The sequence below is a fragment of the Barbus barbus genome (genome assembly GCF_936440315.1).
Source record: "Barbus barbus genome assembly, chromosome: 46".
Classification (NCBI taxonomy): domain Eukaryota; kingdom Metazoa; phylum Chordata; class Actinopteri; order Cypriniformes; family Cyprinidae; genus Barbus; species Barbus barbus.
The window spans coordinates 11,606,402-11,628,879 of NC_136724.1; the positions used below are offsets into that span (position 1 = coordinate 11,606,402).

The window sequence follows — 22,478 nt, forward strand, 5'->3', positions numbered from 1 at the left end:
TAGCCTTTTATTTCATTATTAATATTGCATTATCTGTAAGTACAGTTTTTTTTTTTTTTTTTTTTTTTTTTTTTTTTTTAACATCCTTTTAAAAGAATTGAAGTAAACTATAAGCGCGCATTAAGAACAATGTTTTTATTTTTACAAAGAAAGCTATTGTATGTTCTCAGAAGACTTGGAATCTAATCGATATCTATCTGGGACTGCTTTTATGTTGCTTATTAATTTGCCATTCAAGTTCCCATTAATTTTCATTGGAAAATAGCAGCGTTAATATTATACAAACCACCTCCTGTTGTGCTTCACAAAAGAAAATTATATGAGTAAATGACAGAATTTTCATCTTTTTGTAATTACTTCCTTAAGAAAGTGAAAAAAAAAAAATGATTAGATATCCAAACCGATGTGCACGTTTAACTTACACATGATGCTTGGTGAACAGAAGCCGAAGAGCCCCCCGCAGTTTAGCAGTCAGTGAGCACACCTTGTCTCCCTTTTCAGCAGATGCTTCACTTATCAGCAGGATACAGTTTCCCAGGGCGTCTTCAGTGCTTGCGTAACTCTAATATACAAAAATGTGTTACCAAGCTTTAACACAACCAAAAAAAAAATAAACAACACACAATGCCATTTCACCACTGCTTTATTGACAGCACAAACCAATCACTCAGAGGCTTCAGCTAAAAATGAATCAAATGTGATGACCTTGACAAGATTTATGAATATTCAATTTCAACCCCACCCCACCCCGCAGTGAAAGTCGTTTCAAAAAAATGAAACACAGCTTCAGTTGTTGAAAAGTACAAAATAACCTTGTTTAAAATAGAATGCGGCGTAACATGGATATTACCATACAGCCTCGGGCGTCTTGCAAACACGTTAATATTACATTGGAATTTATTTTTTCAGCCCAGTTTGACGGTTATATTGCAGCTGTGCATTTGTGTGTGCGTGTGACGAGAGATGTAGAGAAAGGAAAGAGTGTTTGCACCTGTAATATGGGAATGACCGGGTAAAGTGCCTCATTAAATCTGCTCCAACTTGCAGCTGTCATCATCAATCGTCCCTTCAGCAGATAGAGTAGAATATCCTTGGCAGCAGCGCTCACCTTTGGATCACACATAAAGTTAGTTGATGGCACTATGATATTGCACTTGCAACAAGCTACCTCATCCAAATCCACCAACTGCCACCTACAGCAGTGAGACGGGGGCATTTCCAATGTCAATCATTAGCTTAGCATGACCTCAGTAACCCATTAAACATGGAGTGTGGATACATTATCAGCGAGCTGTGTATTGGTATATCAAAATATTTCTTCTTTGTCCATTACTTGGGGTCTCGCTGGAAACAGGAAGATGATTAATTCACCTCTCTTGCTTGGTCTTGAAGGCCAAATATACTGATCTCATACAGGACACGGGAATGAAGCAAGAAATGCACTCCGCTGCAGATGGATGAGGCAGGTTTGGCCACGTTCTGAACTCCTAAACACTCCTGTAGGGATGAGAGCAAGAAGTTAGGGTGGGATATTACAGTCTACAGAGCTCAGGGGTCACCAACAACCTGTGTGGAGTGTAATACAATTGCTAGGCAATGTAATAGAAATGCAATGTATACTAAGCACAACCATTATATGTCGTTATGTTATTAAATGTTATAGGTCTATTGCTAGCTGGAAATACCAGGTCATCAAGCTTGCCAACTACTCTAAAAAGTGCTTTGGATAATAGCTAACATATAGCAAACATGATTTTTTAAATATTTTAATATATACTATTTTTGGTACAATTTCAATGTTTTTGAAAAAAAGTATCTTATGGTTTTCAAGGCTGCATTTATTTGATCAAAAATACAGTAAAAGCAGTAATATTGTCAAATATTATTACAAAAAAAACTGTTCTTTATTTTAATATATTTTAAAATGTAATATATTATTGTGAAGGCAAAGCTGCATTTTCAGCAGCTTTCAGTTTCACATGATCTTTCAGAAATCATTATGAAATGCAGAATTGGTACTCGGGTAACATTTTTATTAACATCAATGTTAAAAAAAACAGCTGTGGAAACTGTTTTTTTTTTTTCATTTGTGTTTATGAAGCATATACATTTTTATAAAAAAATTTTAAATGACCGATCGTTTCGCTAAATAAGACCCTTATTCAGCATCTGGTATCGTTTATAGCCCTTTGAAGCTACACTTAAACTGTCATTTTGACCTTCAACCTTTGGAGTCCATTGAACTCCACTATATGGAGAAGATTCCTGGAATGTTTTCATCAAAAACCTTCATTTCTTTTCGACTGAAGAAAGAAATACATAAACATCTTGGATGACATGGGGGTGAGTAAATTATCAGGAAACTTTCATTTGAAAGTGAACTAATCCTTTAACTGCACTTAAATATCCCAAATCTTAAATAAACAAAATATACCTAATTTTGCTGAATGTAATAACATAACAGAGTCCAATTCATCAGAGTCATTTGTTTGTGAATATATTGTGGCCATTCTTCTTTGAGGTTCACCACTGAACTGCAGAACAGGAAACACTGGATTACTGGGTCAAGTACTTAAAACCAGATTTGACCATTTAGCTTTGACAATGTATTGAGGGTGGAGAGAGCGCTGGACATTCACTCCCCCCACCTACAATTCCTGCTGGCCGGAGACTCGAACCCGCAACCTTCGGATTACAAGTCCGACTCTCTAACCATTAGGCCACGACTTCCCGTTTAGCTGGAATATTCACATTTCCAAAACTAGGTGAACTTTTCCCTGTCTTTCCTGTCACTTATCTACTGGAAGTGGCTTAAAATAGGCTCTATCTCCCAATTTCCACTGCACATCTTGTTACCTTCAAAATGCTCAGAGTGCAGGAGTAGGTTTCTGCCTTCACCGGGGACAGAGGATGAGACAAAAGTTTCAGAAATATATTCTGACTCTCCGACTGCAGAAGCGGGCTTGCTTGTGCAAATTTCCACCTACGAAGAGACACGATTTTTACAGATTTTTATACGATGACACCTCTTCCGCAGTGGCAGACAAAACAGCAGATGTCAATGGCGGTTTTACAGTTTCCATAATTGTGAGCAACTTACAGGTAGGAGCAAATATGGACGCATTCCTTCACCACCGGTAGGTGCTGGTGGTACGGAAAAGCATCAATTCCTTGGTCAGCGAGCTCCAAAAGCTCATGCCAATTCTTATCGCCCTATGAAGAAACATTTCACTTGAATCAATTTTACTTAAAATTCTTAATTGAAGTAAGAGTTATACAGAAAATAAGAACATACAGGTTTGGAACGACATGAGGGTGAAGAAATAATATCTGAGTGAACTAGTCATCTAAAGACAAACCATTATTCAAGTTGCATTACTATCTTCTTGATTAAATTTAACTTAGGGCTGCCCGATATATCGGTACCAAATCGGTTACTGAGATTGCTGAGCGTCCAGTGTTACATGCTAGATCTTAGGTTAGATGGAGCATGGGGCACATCAGGTAGAATTCTAAATTTCTGATTAACTGTTTGACTTTTGTTTAAGTTGTTATGCAGTTGCATTAACTATGAGTGGCTACTATGGCAAGCATGGGTGGCCTATTAAATAGTGTTAGTCATAACCTCTGGATGGTGAACAGACTAGTGAATTTGTGGCTGTGAGCTCTACGTACACGGCCGATGTGAGAGAGTCTGAGCGACATAGATTCCTAATGAACAGGTAAAATATAAAGTATAAAGTAAAGAGTAAAACAGAATAATAAAGTATTAGAATAATAATAATAATAAATAATGCACAAACAACCAAATTGCATTTCAACCAAAATTCGAGGTCATAATATAATAGAGTCAGAATAAAGATTAATTACTTACCCTCATGTCGTTCAAAATCTGTAAGACTTTTGTTAATCTTCGGAACACAAATTAACATTTTTTTAAGAAATTTGAGAGATTTCTGACCCTCCATAGACAGCAATGCAACTATCGCATTCAAGGCCCAGAAAGGTAGTAAGGACATTGTTAAAATAGTCCATGTGACATCAGTGGTTAAACCTTAATTTTATGAAGCTACGAGAATACTTTTTTGTGCCCAAAGACAACTAAAATAACGACTTTAAGCAATTTTTTTCTCTTCCGTGTCAGTCTTCGATGTGCGATTCGTGTGCATTCCTCTGCTTGCAAACAAGGCACTGCGTATCAGAGTTCTACGTCAGAACACACATCGAAGACTGAAATTGCTGAATAAAGTCATTATTTTTTTCTTTGCGCACAAAAGTATTCTTGTAACTTCATAAATTTCACACGGGCTATTTTAATGATGTCCTTGCTACCTTTCTGGGCCTTGACGTGTCAGTTGCATTGCTGTCTATGCAGGGTCAGAAAGCTCTTGGATTTCATCACAAATATCTTAATTTGTGTTCCAAAGATGAACGAAGGTCTTACAGGTTTGAAACGACCTGAGGGCGAGTAATGAACGTATTTTAATTTAGCACACAGAAAAGACCGAACACTAAGGAAACTTTCAACCACCATTGGATTCCATTGTTGGGCCAATTGGGTGGACCTTACAAGATTTTAAATGTTTGTCAAAATTTTATCAGAGTTGGTCATTAATGGATAGTTTCACCGTTCAAGCTCATTTCCTCTGCTTTTACATTTTAGTTAGTTTCTCTGTAATGTATTGTTAATCTTAAAAGAAATAGTAACACTATTAAATCAAATCGAAGTCAAAATGACTTTTTGTGTTTCATTTTCATTTTATTTAGACAGTAGTGTAGAATACCGACTATAACAAAATAAAACTGACTTATCAACCAGACTTTTAATAATTTTAATTCAATGAATCCACTGGAAGGAATATATTCTTATAGCATACATCCTAAGTTAGTCATCCTTAAAAGTTTCCAAGCATTACACCAGCCTTTAGAAACCTCAAAATGACTCAAATCTCAATTTATTTATTTTTTGTATTTTATTTATTTAAACAACAGTGTTTAATATCGGCTATAACATTATGTAATATTTATCAGCTTATCAGTATCAACCAGAATTTCAATATCAGTGGATGCCTTAATTCATGCCTTGAAGATACATATTCTTCTAGTAGATATCCTGCAAGTTATTAGTTCTTGAAAGTTTCCAATCATTACCTCAGCCTGTGCATCCTTTAAAAAAGTGCATGTAGCCTCCATGCAGTGAGAAACGCGGGATACTCTACGATACAGGCTGTATCTTTCAAAGCAAGCCTGTTCAAGGTACGCCACGGCTGATTCATGGATGAGGGGGTATGCCACACTGAAGGATGAATCGAGACACACGAGGAAAATGGCAGCCACTGTACTTTCCGGAAGGTTATCTCCAGCCTGTTTGTAAAGACATCATACATAAGGTAATAAACACACATGTACACACTAATGAATTTGTCTGTAATTACAGTGCTGTCCTTAGGTCTACAGCTTAACTGAACAATTGACCCTTTCACAGTGACTTCTGGTGCGTTTCATTTGCTTTAATAATGACCATGAAGGACACGGCCATATGTCCATTCAGCGATGGTGGCACGCCTTATTAATGTCTAAGAATGGCACAGCCATATGCTCACTCACCTTCTCCACAGGTAACAAGGTTTGCAGGAGACGTATTGTGAAAATGCCAGTGCCTGTGAAGACCATTCGGTGGTGGATCAAAGATGATTCTGGTTGTTCTGAGGAAGTCATGCCATGGTGGTAGCATATAACATCTCCCAATGTCTCTATACATGCCTGTAATTTCTCCCTCTTTCACAAAACAAAAAAAACATAAGTACTGAGAGACTCACTGATCTCATGTCATTTTATTGCCAGCAGGGGGCAGCAAGAGTCCTGTGTATTTCAAAGAAAGTTTTCAGATGACAGCAGTTTTTCAAGATAAAACGCCATGAGCGTGCATTAAAGATCAATGAGGGAGAGAGGCATGCTGTGAAATATACATAATCATATGCGGCGTGGAACGTTCTCATAGGTGTGCACACACACTAAGCACAATGGGTTCGTTTAAAAAGATTTCTACGGGCAATGAACATGTGGATGAGACAAATTTGTAAATCAGTGCGATGCGACTTAGACAATCCTTAGTATGAGTATAATGCAATGCATTGACGTAATTTTATGTTAAATACTCATAAGCAGAATGAAACAGTAAACTAATATAATGATAATGGTAAAACATTACAATAAGTTTGTGAACGTTAACATTTTGTGAATATCTATATGTTAACATTGGTTTATGCATTATGAACTACCATGAATTATACTTTAATGTTAGCATATATGCATATTGGTTAACACTGACGAGGACTCTATAATAGAAGATATTGTACCTCAATGGGACCATCTTGGTTAAATAAATAAATTTGAATGTAAAAAAAGTAATATTTTATCAATGAGGCTCATTACATTAACATTAGTTGATGAATTAGGTATCATAAACTAATATAAACAGCAATAAAACAATTTATTAATCTGGGTTAACAATGTAGTATTTTTTATTATTAATTAATGTCCATTCATAATACATTAAATAATCATTTATACAACATTAAGCAGGATTAATAAATGCTCTAAAAGTTCATTCTTATTTCACGTGAGCTATTTCATTACTAATGCTAATAGATTACTAATGAATAGAGTTATATTAACATAAGACTATAAAGTCTTACTGTATTTTACTAAACAAATACAAATATTTTAGATGGAAATAGCAGATGTTTTGAGTTGTCAGGAGCAAACAGGGATTTCTAAGTGGTAAAACTGGCCTAAAAAACAACGGTCGTGCCATGACTGATTTCCCCTTATAGCTTAACATTCTACAATGACCATCTGTCCCTCAGAGTAAGTGGAGTGGGTGAGACGGAGCAGCGACAGGTGTGTGTTTGTATGCACTAATGCAGACATCAGCCTCATGGCTATGGATCTGCACCGTGGAGGAGGGTTATTGAAGACACTTGCCAGCTCTGTCGCAGTCAGGCTGTGCTCGTCCCACACCTCGGGGGCTATGCTGTCTCCCAGCAGCCCCTGTGCCTCTGCCAGCAGCTCTAGAACCCGTTGGAAAACCTTCAGGCTCTCTGAGAGGGCAGGGATGAGAAAAAAAAAAAAGAGATGGAAGCATATGTGTGAGGGGAACGGCAGCAGCTGTAGCTGCGTTTGAAACAGGAAAGAGGGTTTAAGAGGACTCTCACCTGTCCTGATGAGAGGGAGAGCGTGCTCCACGGCCGCCACAGCGAATCTAGCCAGGCTCCACTGCTGCAGCTGCAGCTCCAGTGAGTCCTCCGCTTCCATCTCCGGAGGAAGCTCTGGGTGGGGCTGCGGGAGGGGAGACTGTTGGGCTGGCCTGGGGGGAGCCCCTCTCTGACTGCTGCTACCGCTGTACCGCACAAATCAAAAAGAATTCTTAATCGCTAAAGACATGAATGGTTGTGAGCAACATTTAAAAAAAAAAAGAAAAGATATTTCAAAGGTGGTGACGAATACTTTAGCTAGATTTAGTTCTCATCTTTTCCAACATAAACCTAAATTTAGTAATTATAGCCCTTAAATGCCATATTTCACACTTTGTAGTTTTTTTTTCATTCCAAGTCAAATGTTTGGGGTGAATGATTTTTTTTTAATCGTTGCATTTATCTGACCAAAAAAGACAGTAATATTGTGAAATATAATTATAATGTAAATAAACAGTTTTTTGTATTTTAATATATTTTAAAATGTAATTTATTTTTCACACTTTGTATTTTTTTTTTAATCATTTTAAGTTTATATATGTAATTTATTCCTGGAAGGGCTAAACTAAATTTTCAGTAACCATTACTCCAGGCTTCAGTGTCACACGATCCTGCAGAAGTTATTTTAATATGCTGATTTGGTGCTGAAGGAACATGTTTTAATATCAAAGTTGAAAACAGAAAAGAGTGCAGCTTTTTGTTTTTTTTGTAGAAACTGTGATATAGTTTTGTTTGCAATTATTTTGAATTCATATTTTTGTAAATATAAAATGTACAAGTCTTTACTGTCACTTTCAGTAAATTTAATGCATCCTTGCGGAGTAAAATTATTAATTTATTAAAAAATATATATATTACTGACCCAAAACAGTTGAATAGTAGTGTACTTTTTATAAAATTTCTGTACCTTTACGATTTCTATGGAAATTACGTCTGGACAAGATTTTTAAAAAAATATAATAAAAACAAATGGCAAGTACAAAGAGAAATGTTTAACCAATTAAATAATTTACAGTTTATCATAATCAAAAAAAAAAAAAAAAAAAAAAAACCTTTTCCAGGCCTGGAAACACTCTTTTATTTAAAAAAATGAACCAGGAAAATCCTGTCTTCTATTTTATATAAAGGTAGAGAATAAAGCACCTAGACGAGGCAGCATCTCCGTCCTGGCCATCCCCACCTACCCGCTGACCGGGTCTGCCCACCACAGAGGGTCTGGGGGAGATTTCCTCTGGGGAAGAGACTCCCGAGCGTTGTGTAGGCCTCACTTCTTGAGGGTAGGAGATAGACGAGTTCTGAGAAACAGGGTCTAAAGGGGTGAAATAAGATGGATATTAATTCAGCATTTATAAAAGTCTTACATTTCCAATTTTAAAATAACATTTAGAATAGAAGCTAAACAATAAATATTTAAAAGTTTGGGGTCAATAATTTAATTTTTTTTTTTAAGAAATTAATACCTTTATTCAGCATTGATCAAAAGTGACAGTAAAGACACTTACAGGCCTGGTTTCACAGACAGGACTTAAGTTAAGCTAGGCTCAGGCCATAGTTAATCTAAGCATCTTTTATAAACCTGCCTTATAGTCCAGGTGATATGTGCAAAATTTGAGGTGATGTGTTCACTTTTTCATAAAAGCATGAAATTTGGTACACTTGTATAGTTTGCGGCCCTAAACATTTTCAGAAATGGAGCCATCGCAAAAACACCTTGTGGTTGCCATGGCGACCATTTTACTTTCCACCATAACCAAATGATGTATTTTGTGTCATATCTCCTGAACCAAATATGATAACACAGAAAAGGTGATGTCTACCCCTATGTTTCGGCAGTCAAGGATTACAATGATACCATATACAACAACAAACTTTTCAGGTAAAGAGTTAATGGTGAAATCAGCAACGTAAGAAGGAAATAACAGTATCTGAGCATCACAGTATCACAGCATTTATATTATATTATACAAGTCCATATTATTGCTTTTGTTTTCTTTCTTTGCTAATTAACTAATATTTTATTCAATAGTACAATAAAATGATGTTTTAATTAATTAATTATTAATTTGTTACATTTAGTGCTTTTCTGAGTACTCAAAGCGCTTTACATGGAAGGGGGAATCTCAATCTCAACTGTGCAGCATCCACCTGGATGATGCGACAGCAGCCATATTGCACCAGAATGCCCACCACACACCAGCTAAATAATGTTTTATTCAATAGTACAATTAAAGATTGCTTTCAAGAATACAATAATTTCAGAGATATAAAAAAATATAATCTCAAGTAAGTGTATTTTTCCTTACCTCTCAGGTAGAGTTCAAGTTCAAGTTCAAGTCAGCTTTATTGTCAATTCTTCCACATGTACAGTACATACATACAGAGAATCGAAATTGCATTACTCTCAGACCCTTGGTGCATACAGTTAACATTAAACACGTTCAGATACAGATAAATACAGTTTAAACATATGTACATACAACTATACAATTATACAAATGAGGATATTGTAGAAAAAAATAAGAATTAGATCGATAAAGTGGCATAAGGCGCATGGCAGATAGAGTGCAAAACCAGTTAAATAAACAACACTGTGTAGATATATTTGTAGTGCAAAAGAGCTTATCAGTCTGAGGACATTGTAGAAAATAAAAACAAGAGAGATAGATAAAGTGCATAAGGCACATGGCAGAATAGATGGAGTGCAAACCAGTTGAATGTACAAAAACAAAAACAAAACTGTGCAGATGTTTTGTTTTGTTATGAGTGTAGTGCAAGAAGAGCTTATCAGTCTGTTAAAGTGACAAGTCGAAGAGACTGTTCGGATAGTTTTTGTCAGACTACCCGAAGAGGTAATTTGCAGTCAATGTTGGATGGGTAGTGATCAGCCAATGCTGCACACGTGACAGGTGCCGGTTACAGTTGTTGGTCGGTGGGGGGGGGGGGGGGGGGGGGGGGGGGGGGGGGGGTGTCACAGAGTCAGAGTTCCTAGTGTGTTGCTGTGTTAAATGGGGGTGAAAGAGGGGAGGGGGGGGCAAGGACGGGAGGGAGTTCAGCTTCCTGACAGCCTGATGTATGAAGCTGTCCTTCAGTCTGCTGGTCCTCGCCTGGAGACTCCGCAGTCTCCTCCCTGATGGCAGCAGACTGAAGAAGCTGTGTGTCGGGTGGGTGGGATCGCCTGCAATGCGGAGGGCTTTGCGGGTGAGACGGGTGCTGTAGATGTCCTGGAGGGAGGGGAGAGAGACACCAACGATCTTCTCAGCTGCTCTCACTATGCGCTGAAGTGACTTGCGGCAGGATGCGTTGCAAGCGCCATACCACACAGTGATGCAGCTAGTCAGGATGCTCTCGATGGTGCCTCTGTAGAAGGTGCACATGATGGGGGCCGGGGCTCTGGCTCTTCTGAGTTTGCGGAGGAAGTAGAGACGCTGCTGTGCTTTCTTGGCCAGTGCTACAGTGTTGTTAGTCCAGGAGAGGTCCTCAGTGATGTGCACACCCAGGAACTTGGTGCTGCTCACTCTCTCCACAGTCGCACCGTTGATGGTCAGAGGGGCATGCTGAGTGTGTACTCTCCTGAAGTCAACAACAATCTCCTTCGTCTTCTTCACGTTCAGAGAGAGATTGTTGTCACTGCACCACCCGGCCAGGCGGCTCACCTCGCTCCTGTAGTTTGTCTCATCTCTGTTGCTGATGAGACCCACCACAGTCGTGTCATCCGCAAACTTAATGAAAATGTTGGAGTTGTGTGATGGTGTGCAGTCGTGGGTCAGCAGAGTGAAGAGGAGGGGGCTCAGCACACATCCTTGGGGGGCCCCAGTGTTCAGTGTGATGGTGCTGGATGTGTTACTGCCGACCCGTACTGCTTGAGGTCTCCCGGTCAGGAAGTCCAACAGCCAGTTGCACAGAGAGGTGCTGAGCCCCAGCTGGACCAGTTTGTGAGTGAGCTGTTGAGGGATGATTGTGTTGAATGCTGAACTGAAGTCTATGAACAGCATCCTGACATATGAGTCTTTTTTCTCCAGATGTGTGAGGGCTGGGTGGAGGGCAGTGGTGATGGCATCATCGGTCGAGCGGTTGGACCTATATGCAAACTGGAAGGGGTCCAGGGAGGGGGGGAGGACAGACTTGATGTGGTGCAAGACTAGCCGTTCAAAGCACTTCATGAGGATGGGAGTGAGTGCTATTGGACGGTAGTCATTGAAGCAGGATGGAGATGACTTCTTAGGGACTGGAATGATGGTGGTAGCTTTGAAGCATGTGGGGACAACAGCCTGATTTAGTGAGATGTTGAAGATGTCTGTGAAGACCTCAGTGAGTTCCACTGCACAGTCTCTCAGTACACGCCCAGGAATGTTGTCAGGACCCGGAGCTTTGCGTGCATTGATCCTGCTGAGGGATCTCCTCACACTGTCCGGGGACAGCGTCATCACCTGGTCGCCGGGAGGAGGTGGAGTCTTCTGTGCAGTGGTGCTGTTTTGTGCCTCAAAGCGAGCAAAGAAGGCATTCAGCTCGTTCAGCAGGGGGATGGTGTTGTCACAGGTCTGTGGTGGGGGCTTGTAATCCGTAATGGTCTGTATCCCCTGCCACAGGCTCCGCGTGTCTCTGCTGTCGCTGAAACGATGGGCTATCCTCCTGGAGTACTGTCTCTTGGCCTCTTTGATGCCGCGGGATAGGTTGGCCCTAGCTGTCTTCAGGCCCTCCTCATCTCCAGCTCTAAAGGCAGCGTTCCGAGCCTTCAGAAGTCTGTAGACCTCCCCTGTCATCCACGGCTTCTGGTTGGCCCGGACAGTGATGGACTTTGTGACTGTTACATCATCAATGCACTTGGAGATGTAGGCAGTAACAGTCTCTGAGTACTCTTGGAGGTCTGTAGTATTGTTGTATGTGGCAGCCTGTTTAAACATATTCCAGTCAGTGGTGTCAAAGCAGTCTTGAAGTGCCTCTGACGACCCTTCCGGCCACACTTGAATCTGTTTGTGAACTGGTTTGGTGACTTTAACGAGCGGTCTGTATGCAGGCATTAGCATGACAGTGATGTGGTCTGAGGCTCCGAGGTGGGGGAGGGGGAGGGCCTTGTAAGCTCCTCTCTGGGTGGTGTAAACAAAGTCCAGAGTGTTTTTTCCCCTTGTTGGAAAGTCTATGTGTTGGTGAATTTTTGGGAACACACTCTTTAAGTCTGCGTGATTGAAATCCCCAGCCAAGATAAGAAAAGCATCTGGGTGGGCTGTCTGCTGCTCACTGGTGTGCTGGTACAGATCATTTAGTGCCTCACTCCTGTGGTTGTTGCTGGAGCTGGGAGGGATGTATACAGCAACGAGCAGTATGGCTGAATATTCCCTCGGTAGATAGAACGGTCGGCACTTAATAATCATAAACTCCACCAGGGGTGAGCAGTGTTTGCAGACCACAACAGCGTCGCGACACCACGCATCATTGATGTAAACACAAAGCCCGCCGCCGCGGATCTTACCTCCCTCGACGAGAGCTCTGTCAGCTCGATAGCATGTTAGCTGGTCAAGCTGTATGGCGCAGTCCGGTACGCTGTTGTTAAGCCATGTTTCCGTAAACACAAAAACACAACAGTCTCTTACAGTCCTCTGAGTCGAGCGGAGTAGTCGGATGTAGTCCAGTTTATTGTCCAAAGAGCGTACGTTCGCCAGTACGATGGTGGGGATAGCTGGCTTGTGTGGGTTGGCCGCTAGCCTAGCTCGGATACCTCCGCGCTTACCCCTCTTCTGCTTCCTCTCACGCCGCTTGTAGCGCCTCCGCTGCGGGCGAGATGCAGTAGTGGGGGTCGGTGATGGAGAAGGCCTTCGGAGCAGACCGAGGTCCCGCAGCTCTTCAGTGTGCGCGGAGTTTAACTCTAAAAATGTGGTTCTGCCGACCTCGAGCAGAAACTCACGACTGTATGCGCGCTTAAAGACAGGTAGACGAGACGAAGATGTGCAAAAACATTGCGACTTACAAGACAAAAAACACGAAAACACCGGTTTGTCGGGAGAGAGAGAAGCTGCTGCGACTGCGCGCGCCGCCATCTTAGTTTAGTTCTCTCTCAACAATGCTCTAACATAAGACGCATACTACCCCTTCTAAAAATTTGCCCTGTGTATCATCATCTTTACTGTATTTTTGCTGAGCAGTCTTTTGGGTGGCTCACCAATGTAATAGATTTATCTAATACAAATAATTAAGTATGCGTGACCAAACTTTTTTGGGGAGAAGAATTTTTTGAAGATGGTAGTGTAGCAGTTCTTCAATAGCGATGTTAGCATGTCTTCCTTCAAACAATCTTAACCCTTGTATGAATCCTAGCTTTTCCCAAAGTTCTGACTGTGGGATATAACTGTATACCTGAAGACAAAAGGGCTAGAAACAATACTGTTAGGACCTTCCCGCTGGTGATCCTGCAATCTACAAGACGTTCCGGAGGAATGCTGTTCCTTTGTTATTCTAATGCAATGGACCATTTGGTTCACACATTTATAGACACAGTTATATTATTTCTTTCACTGAATGACCACCTGAACTTTAACCAATCTGGATCCAGCAGCGGCCATTCAACTGAGACTGCTTTGCTGTCGGTCATTGTAGCCCTGTAGATAGTGAAAGCTGATTCCAAATCATCAGTTCTTATTCTGCTGGATCCATCTGCCACTTTTGATACTGTGAATCATCAGATCATCCTGTCTGCCATCATCGGATCTGCACTCCACTGGTTTGAATATTATCTCACAGGTAGGTCTTTCAGGGTTTCCTAGGGAGGAGAGCTATCCAAAGAACATCAACTGGCCACATGGTTTCCTCAGGGATCAGTTCGTCACCATATACACTACATCACTGGGACCCATTATACAAGCACATGGTTTCTCCTACAAAATTCTACCATTGATGACACACAGCTCTATCATTTCTTTTCAACCAGACAATCCAATAGTAGCTGCATGGATCTCAGGCTGCCCGACAAACATCTCGGCATGGATGAAAGAACATCACCTGCAGCTCAGCCTGGCAAAGACTGAGCTTCTCGTTTTCCCTGCCACTCCGAATCTACAGCATGATTTCATCATCCTGCTAGGTTCATCAAAAATTATTCTTTGGTGACCAACTGACCTTCAAGGACCATATTGTAAAGACAGCTCGATCATGCATGTTTGCATTGCACAACATCAGGAGGATCGGCCCCTTCCAAACAGAGCATGCTGCACAACTTCTTGCCCAGGCCCTTGTCATTTCTAGGTTGGACCATTGCAATGCTCTTTGGACCATTGCAATGGACTTCCATCATGCGCAAACAAACTTCGACAAATGCTTCAGAATGCAGTGGCATGACTGGTCTCCCATGAACCCAAAAGGGCCCACTTCACACCTCTCTTTATCTCCCTGCACTGGCTACCGGTTGTGGCTCGCATCAAGTTCAAGACGTTGATGTTTGCGTACAGAATAGCCACAGGTTCAGCACCCTCCTACTTCCTCCTCACTCTTACGAATCTACATCCCCTCCATAAGCTTGAGATCTGTAAGTAAGCCATGCCTTGTGGTAACATCACAGAGAGGTATTTTCATTCACCTTTCCCTTTTGGTGAAATGATCATTCAACACCTGCAGTAATTAACAAAACACCCGACACGTTATCTGACAGCAACACTAATTTAATCCTATACCCGACCCATTTGACATAAAAACTGCAACCCGAACCACACCTGCATTAAATCTCCTACATGAGGTAGAAAAAACTCATTTATTAAAACTTGTATTCAAATTGTGAAGAGATTAAATACAGAAAGCAAGCAAAGAGCACCCCCTATAATCACTACAGCTGTCAATCAGTGGCAACGTGATTGGCTACATTGCTCAGCGTGTACTGGACCGAGTCGAAGTAGTCTTGGTTATTGGACCCGCAACCCGCCCATGCTTGTCACCGTCCAGCCTGCACCCGCACCACACCCTTACACATAAATATTATTCCACCGGTTTCATCAAATATTAGCGGTTCACCCGCATTCAGGACTCTGGCTTCCCCCTTGTGGACAACATAATAGACAACTCTGGTCCGAGAGAGTGATTGTAAATTAAATTTACATGAAATTTGTTTGAAATTTCATTGTACTCCTTCTCAAGACTCAAGACGGTTGTTGAGAGGGAACAAGAATGTATTGGAAATACACTTCCCTGAAATGATGATTTTTTATATATATACATATATATACACATACATATATACATACATACATATATATATATATATATATATATTAGGGCTGGGCGATAAAACGATAACGATATGTATCGCGATAGACACGTGAACGATATCAATAAAAAATGTGTTCGATAAAATGTTCGATATTTTTTATTCTTCGTCGGAAGAAAACAAAGGCTGCGAAGCAAGTTTGGTTGCATTAACAAAGGCACTTGCTCTCTGGTAACCTAGCAACGTAGGGAGTGACACGCTAACAGCCAATCATGTAACAGTATCATGTTTGGTTGCGCCATATCGTTGTCTCGTGTCTAAGTGCGCACGCGCAAAAAAAAAAAAAAAAAACGTGCACACGCGCGGCTGAGAGTGCACGTCTGCAGCCAGACCCTATTGGCTGGTCTGCTGGATTCCACTTCATAAGCAGAAAATGAGTGCCGCAGCGAGCAAGGAAATTGTAAATAAAAGAGAAAGTCAGCTCCCAGTATGGCAGTTTTTGGATATTATAAGTCAGACCAAATGTCGTCTGCAAATTATGCAAGACCGTCGTCCCCGCCAAGACTGGTAATACCACGAACTTGATGTACCACCTTAAAAAAAATATCAATAATTATCGATATCGACCGATATGAAACACTGATATCGTGATACAGTTTTCAGCCATATCGCCCAGCCCTAATATATATATACACACACATATATACATACACACATACATACATACATATATACACACACACACACGTGATAGTATTCTTGAAAAAAAATATTTTAATATATTATTGTATAAAATATTAGTTAATTATATTAAAAATGAATAGCCATAATATGGACTTTGGTAAATGCTGTGATACTGTGATGCTCATTGCTGATTTCACCATTAACTCTTTACCTGAAAAGTTTGTTGTTGTATATGGTATCATTGTAATCCTTGACCATCAAAACATAGGGGTAGACATCACCGTTTCGGTGTTATCATATTTGGTTCAGGAGATATGACACAAAATACATCATTTGGTTATGGCAGAAAGTAAAATGGTCGCCATGGCAACCACGAGGTGTTTTTGCGATGGCTCCATTTCTGAAAATGTTTAGGGCCGCAAACTATACTATTGTACCAAATTTCATGCTTTTATGAAAAAGTGAATTTTTTTTTCACATATCACCTGGACCAGGGATGGGCAACTTCGGTCCTGGAGGGCCACTGTCCTGCAGAGTTTAGCTCCAACCCTAATCAAACACACCTGAACCAGCTAATCAAGGTCTTAAAGATCACTAGAAAGCTACACGCAGGTGTGTTTGATTAGGGTTGGAGCTAAACTCTGCAGGACAGTGGCCCTCCAGGACCGAAGTTGCCCATCCCTGACCTGGACTATTAGGAAAAAACAAAACAAAAAACAATCAATGGCACTGATATATTTAAGATATGTCAGTGCAAGTGCAGTGCAGTGCAATATGAGACAAAACTACAGAATGTCACATTTTATTATTGGGTGATTCTGTGACATTCTGTAGTTTTGTCTCATATTCATCTTTTAATCATATTTGCAAATGTCTTGACTCCACAGCCAACAGAGCAATTTTGTCTTTACTGTTCCAACACCAGGACTGTATGTGTTATATATAAATATAAAATAATCTGTCAATGGGGTAAGAAAAATTATCTTGTTATAAGATTATTTTGCTTCCCTCATTGGCAGATTATTTTGCTTGTTCTAAGCAAAAACTCACTTAATTTTGACTTGTTTTTTTCTGGAAACAAGACAAAAAATCTAAGTAAGAAAAGCATTTTTTGCAGTGATGGCATTACAGGGTGATGCGGAGCAGACAAATTGTTGAATAAAGTCGTTATTTTAGTTTTTTCGTATAGTATTCTCATAGCTTCGTAAAATTACAGTTGAACCCCTGATGTCACATGGATTATTTTAACGATCTCCTCGCTATGTTTCTGAGCCTTGATCATGTAAGGATCCTTGCTGTCTATGGGAGGGTCAGAGAGCTCTCAGAATACATCAAAAATATCTTAATTTGTGTTCCGAAGATGAACGAAGGTCTTACAGGTTTGGAACGACACGAGGGTGTGTAATTAATGACAGAATTTTAATGACAGGTGAAATGTCCCTTTAATAGTTAATAAGCCAATGCATGTAAAACAAAAAAAAACAAAAAAAACACTTTTTGACTTTTAGAATGCTACAAAAATCTAAAAAAAGATGAGCTAATATAAGCGAACCTCCACAGAAGTTAACATATTTATAATAGATGGTGTTTGGTACCTTGCTTGGCTGAGCAGAAGCTTGGATCTCTGTAGAAACGTAGGCGGCTCCTCAAGTTCCTGCAAAGCTGTTCCAGACAGGCCAATGCCTGAAACGTCAGGTAGCTGACATCACCATCAACATTCAGACCGAGAAGTGACAGCAGACTCTAGAGGGGAAAATAGCAATAAATGAAAACAGAAGTTGATGTTGTCTTTTAAACCTGCAAGAACATGTTTAGAACTGTTATAACACTACAACACAACCGCGCTGATCTAAATGCTGCAAGTGTTTTAAGGGAACTGATTCTACATTCAATTAGGCCCTAAATAAAAGGCCACCTGATACTGACTTTTAACTTGTGTAATTTGTACCAATTTAAAATTCACTACCCCTCCAGTGACACCAAAGCAATGTCAAAGAATCAGGTTGATTCAATAAACCTAATTGAACTGATCACTCCAGAGTCAGAATCAGTGGCACCTTCCATTTTTAAACAATTAAACAAAAGATCAAGAACATTAAAAAAAGAGAATGCTTCCAAAGCAGTTCAAACGCTTTATTCTAGCACAACGGAATAATAAATAATTTTCATTGAGGCTATTGAGACTACATATCTCAGAAAGAGGATCTCAAATGTGTCCCTGCCAGCACATTTTTGACAGAAATACAGCAATGCTTGTCACTCTGTTTTAAATGCTTGTACTAAAACGGCTAGTGTGAGCTTGCCAGATAATCACCACGGTACAGTCCTAGACATAAGACACGATTTGCCGCTGTCATTCCAATACTTTCCATGCTTGAATGCATTGTTCAGCCAATCAGATTCTGTGGCATTCAATTATAGAATGGAACGGGGATTACAGGGCCCACAATATCGATTTCACTCAACTTATGAAGCTCCCATCAGGGGTTAAAACAACTGACAGAAATGAAATTTAAATCTTACTTGAACTGTACTTGGCCTTTGCAGGAATATTTCGGCAGGGAAGTCTTGCATGATGACGTCACGAAGCAGCTCGCAGGTGGTTCGTACTAAATTGTGATTGTCGCTTCTGAGGGAACTAAAGATTGAACAAGCGACAGGTCATTTCGGCAATAAGATATATATATTAGATAGCAACTGTGGTAAAATGACACCAAGCAGAGGGTACAAATACCTTTCATTTGATGACAATATATGTCTATCTGTTGTGTTCAAGGACAGCCATGGAAAAACAGAGAACTTCAAGCATCTTACAGAAGTACTGACTGCAGGGTAAAGAAATAAAAGAGTCAGTCTCAAGACTTTAAAAAAAGGCAACAATTTCAACAATATGTTGATATGTTAATATGCAAATTCTGTCCATATTTTAGGAACAACAAGAGGGCGAGTGTTGATTTTTGGGTAAAATACTGTACTTCAAGTCTGCTGTACAATGTACATGTGTTTTTATGCATGGCATACTAAAACATTTGGTTTTTGGTTAAAGATACATAAATATGTCAGCAACTTTGTATAACTAGATAACAGATTTGATTTTGACAGAATCGTAAGAATAGATTTTTTAACTATTTTTGATCAAATAAATGCAGTCCTGGTGAGCATAAGATGCTTATTTCAAAACCTTTATGTAAATAAAAATTCAATACATATAATATAAATGTATCTTTTTGACAGACATAAAAAATTGCTAAAATGTTAATCAAATCTTTTTTTTAAATAAAAATATCAGAAACAAGAATTTTTTAAATAAGATATCAGCATGCAAATCTGCACAATTGCCCCAACCTTGCCAGAAGAAAAAATACTTGCAGTCGAGTCCTGACAATTCTTTTCAGTGTTGATATTAGATTATTCAACACATACATTCCACAGTGATCCATTTTTCCAGATTTAATGAGTTTAAGTTCTCTCTGAAAGTTAGTTAACAAAAAGTAATTTGATGTTGATGTCACCTACATGATACTCTGGGGGTGGGAGCATCTGTCTGCTTGGGTTTACTGCACTGGAAATATCCCCTAGCCGAAGAGTCGTCTTCTGAGAACACAAAAGCAGCTGCAGTTGAAAAGCGAATCAGGCCCAGCACTTTCATGCTCTCCTCTGCCTTGGATCAGACAGTCTACTCATGTTCAATCTGGAGCTGCTGTCAGACAGCTATTCAAACAGGACTATGTGGCAATCTTGACACTGGTTATAATGACATCGATATCTACAGTAATCTGCAGAACAGACGGATATAAAATCAATGTAACGTTTTTATACCTGTCTGCAGCGAGGGAACAGAGTGTGGCTCGTAGGAGGTTGTGGGTGGACAACTAGGCAGGGCCTCTGGGAGGTGGAAGAGCTGATCGAAGATGCCGTCTACGATTGTTCGGAGGCGAGGATCCACATTAGGCGAGAGCTGTGTTAGGAATTCGACAGCCCCTACCTCCCGTAGCATTTGGGCTCCGGTTGGGTGCTTTGACATGGAACGGAATCCAAAATTAGATACTACTCAAAACATGCCATCTAGTAGAATAATCCGCCTGTTTCTTTCTGTGGATGCTGACATCCACTTGCACTTTTTTCTCTTCGTGATCTGATTGGTAATGAATAGTGCCACTGCAGTGAGGACCATTAAAACATCACTTCCTGTCACTGAGAACATCTCACTAAATGCAGCCTGGCAATATAAAGACACTCAAATCATTTTACATACCTTCTGTGCATGATAATTACCTTGGACAGCATGCCGATCAACTCCAGAACTTCCTCCTGCAATGGAACCTCCGGAAAATTAAACCATTCCAGAAGGAAGACAAACAGCATCCTTTCTTGGACCAGATCAGGAATGACGATGAGACCATGATCCAGTTTGCTTCTGATATTTTTAAGAGCCCGAACTCTGATTTCCACCAAAGAGTGCCCTTATGGAGAAAAATAATTATTTATGAATACAGTATAATGCAATGCAACAATTTACACTCTTTACACTGCAAAAGTATTTTTCTATATTTAAACTTTCTTAAAGGGATAGTTCACCCAAAAGTGAAAATTCTGTCATTGTTTACTCACCCTCGACGAGGGTCTTTTTTTATGTTGAACAGAAGGAAAGATATTTTGTAGAATGTTGGTAACCAATCAGTTGATGTTAACCACTGATTTCCCATAGTATTTTTTTCATACTGTGGAAGTCAACCATTAACTTTGGTTCAGTTGCCAAAATTATTTAAAATATCTTATTTTGTGTTCAACAACTGATTCATACAGGTTTGGATCAACTTGAGGGTGAATAAACAAAATAATTTCCATTGTTTGGGGGGTGAACTATCCCTTTAAATAAAGATAAATTTGCTTGAGAAAAAATATTAATTAACATATTAAGTCTTGTTTTCTGAAAAATGTATCAATTTAATGAGTTTTTGTTTAAAACAAGACAAAACTACTAAGCAAGAAATAGATGTTTGCAGCATATGCAAAGCAGGCTGATACTATAACACATATTGCAGTTCAACTACACAAGTTTACAAAAAATGTGCAGATTGATTGTTGTTATCAATATCATAAACTAAATACAACAAAGAAAACTTTGACAGATCCTTTGTGAGTGAGCTGCTATGAAAACGCAGGCGCAACAACGTTATGTTAACCTTTGTAGGACTTCAACAAACTAAATAAATACTTTTTTGTAAGATACAACAACAATACTAGCATGACTGGTAATTATGCATAAGTTACATGTTATGCCAAATAACAGTTATCTGATCAAAACAACCAGCCTCACTTCTGTTTAGCTAATCAGGCTACTTCACTATCAGCTGTTTGTTGTTTAAAGCTCAAAAAGCCGACTGTGTCGGTTACAAAGCGTCTTACCGATCTTCTTTATGAGTGATGATAACTCCATAGTTGTTTATCTCACCGGTGAAAAACAAAACGGACTACATTTACTGCAGATCAACGGCGGTTTTCGGTTGAACGTCACATCCTCGTCATCACTGGCAGCGTCGCGGGTCTGTTTTCAACTCGCGCGCCACTGTCAGGCACTTCCGGTATATATCAGATATAGCTACATTTACATTTAGTCACTTTGCAGACGCTTTTATCCAAAGCGACTTACAATATATGTGAGATATGTGAGAGAGGCCGTGCAGCTTAAAACAAACATATATTTTGCAAAATATTAAGAATATAAATCAATAATTGTATTCTGTACATAATTTATCTGAATACATTCTTATGAAAAGGTAAGAAAATGCACGTTTGTATCATAATAATGCTATTAATTTACGCTTGTTTTTTTCCTTAAAGTTGTAGATTACTAAATAATCTATTTTTAATTATTTTATTTACAACTGGATCAGTTTTTATTAAGCTACTAATGTTTTCAATACTAATTACTATACATGTCTAGAAATAGGCCTAGCCTACTAGTAGCCTACCATTGTAAAATAAAACTTAATAGTCTACTATCACAAATAAATAAATAAAAAATCTGAATGCACTCTTATGAAAATGTACGAAAGTGTACATTTTTAGCATAATAATACTATTGATTAACTCTTGTTTTTTTCTGTAGCAAAAGTTGTAGATTACTAAATAATCTATATTCATTTTTATTTTTTTATTTTTTTTTTACAACCGGATCAGTTTGTATTAAGCTACTAATGCTTTCAATACTAATTACTATACATATCATATAAAAATAGGCTTATAGGTAACCAAAACGTACATTCAACAGAGCAACTTGGTTTGTGTTCCACAGTTTAAAACAGAAGTCTCAGATGTTTAAAAAGACATGAAGGTGAGTAAATGATTTT

At 39.3% G+C, this 22,478-nt stretch overlaps 1 protein-coding gene across 2 annotated transcripts in view; it reads right to left on the reverse strand.

Moving 5' to 3' along the window:
* Nucleotides 1-21,703, reverse strand: part of LOC306864962 (rotatin-like) — a 71,541-nt gene extending 49,838 nt beyond the window's left edge. For both annotated transcript variants that reach the window (XM_079409279.1, XM_079409280.1), the window contains exons 1-17: nt 21,535-21,703; nt 20,401-20,588; nt 19,945-20,140; nt 19,642-19,719; nt 18,860-18,950; nt 18,649-18,763; nt 17,721-17,868; nt 8,400-8,565; nt 7,218-7,402; nt 6,988-7,103; nt 5,608-5,778; nt 5,152-5,364; nt 3,101-3,213; nt 2,857-2,983; nt 1,372-1,497; nt 992-1,108; nt 423-562 (exon numbers count right to left, since the gene is read on the reverse strand). In XM_079409279.1, coding sequence (XP_079265405.1) covers nt 423-562; nt 992-1,108; nt 1,372-1,497; nt 2,857-2,983; nt 3,101-3,213; nt 5,152-5,364; nt 5,608-5,778; nt 6,988-7,103; nt 7,218-7,402; nt 8,400-8,565; nt 17,721-17,868; nt 18,649-18,763; nt 18,860-18,950; nt 19,642-19,719; nt 19,945-20,140; nt 20,401-20,588; nt 21,535-21,565 — 2,321 coding nt within the window. In that variant the 5' untranslated portion in view covers nt 21,566-21,703. The remainder of the gene's footprint in view (nt 1-422; nt 563-991; nt 1,109-1,371; nt 1,498-2,856; nt 2,984-3,100; nt 3,214-5,151; nt 5,365-5,607; nt 5,779-6,987; nt 7,104-7,217; nt 7,403-8,399; nt 8,566-17,720; nt 17,869-18,648; nt 18,764-18,859; nt 18,951-19,641; nt 19,720-19,944; nt 20,141-20,400; nt 20,589-21,534) is intronic.
* Nucleotides 21,704-22,478: the final 775 nt, after the last annotated feature.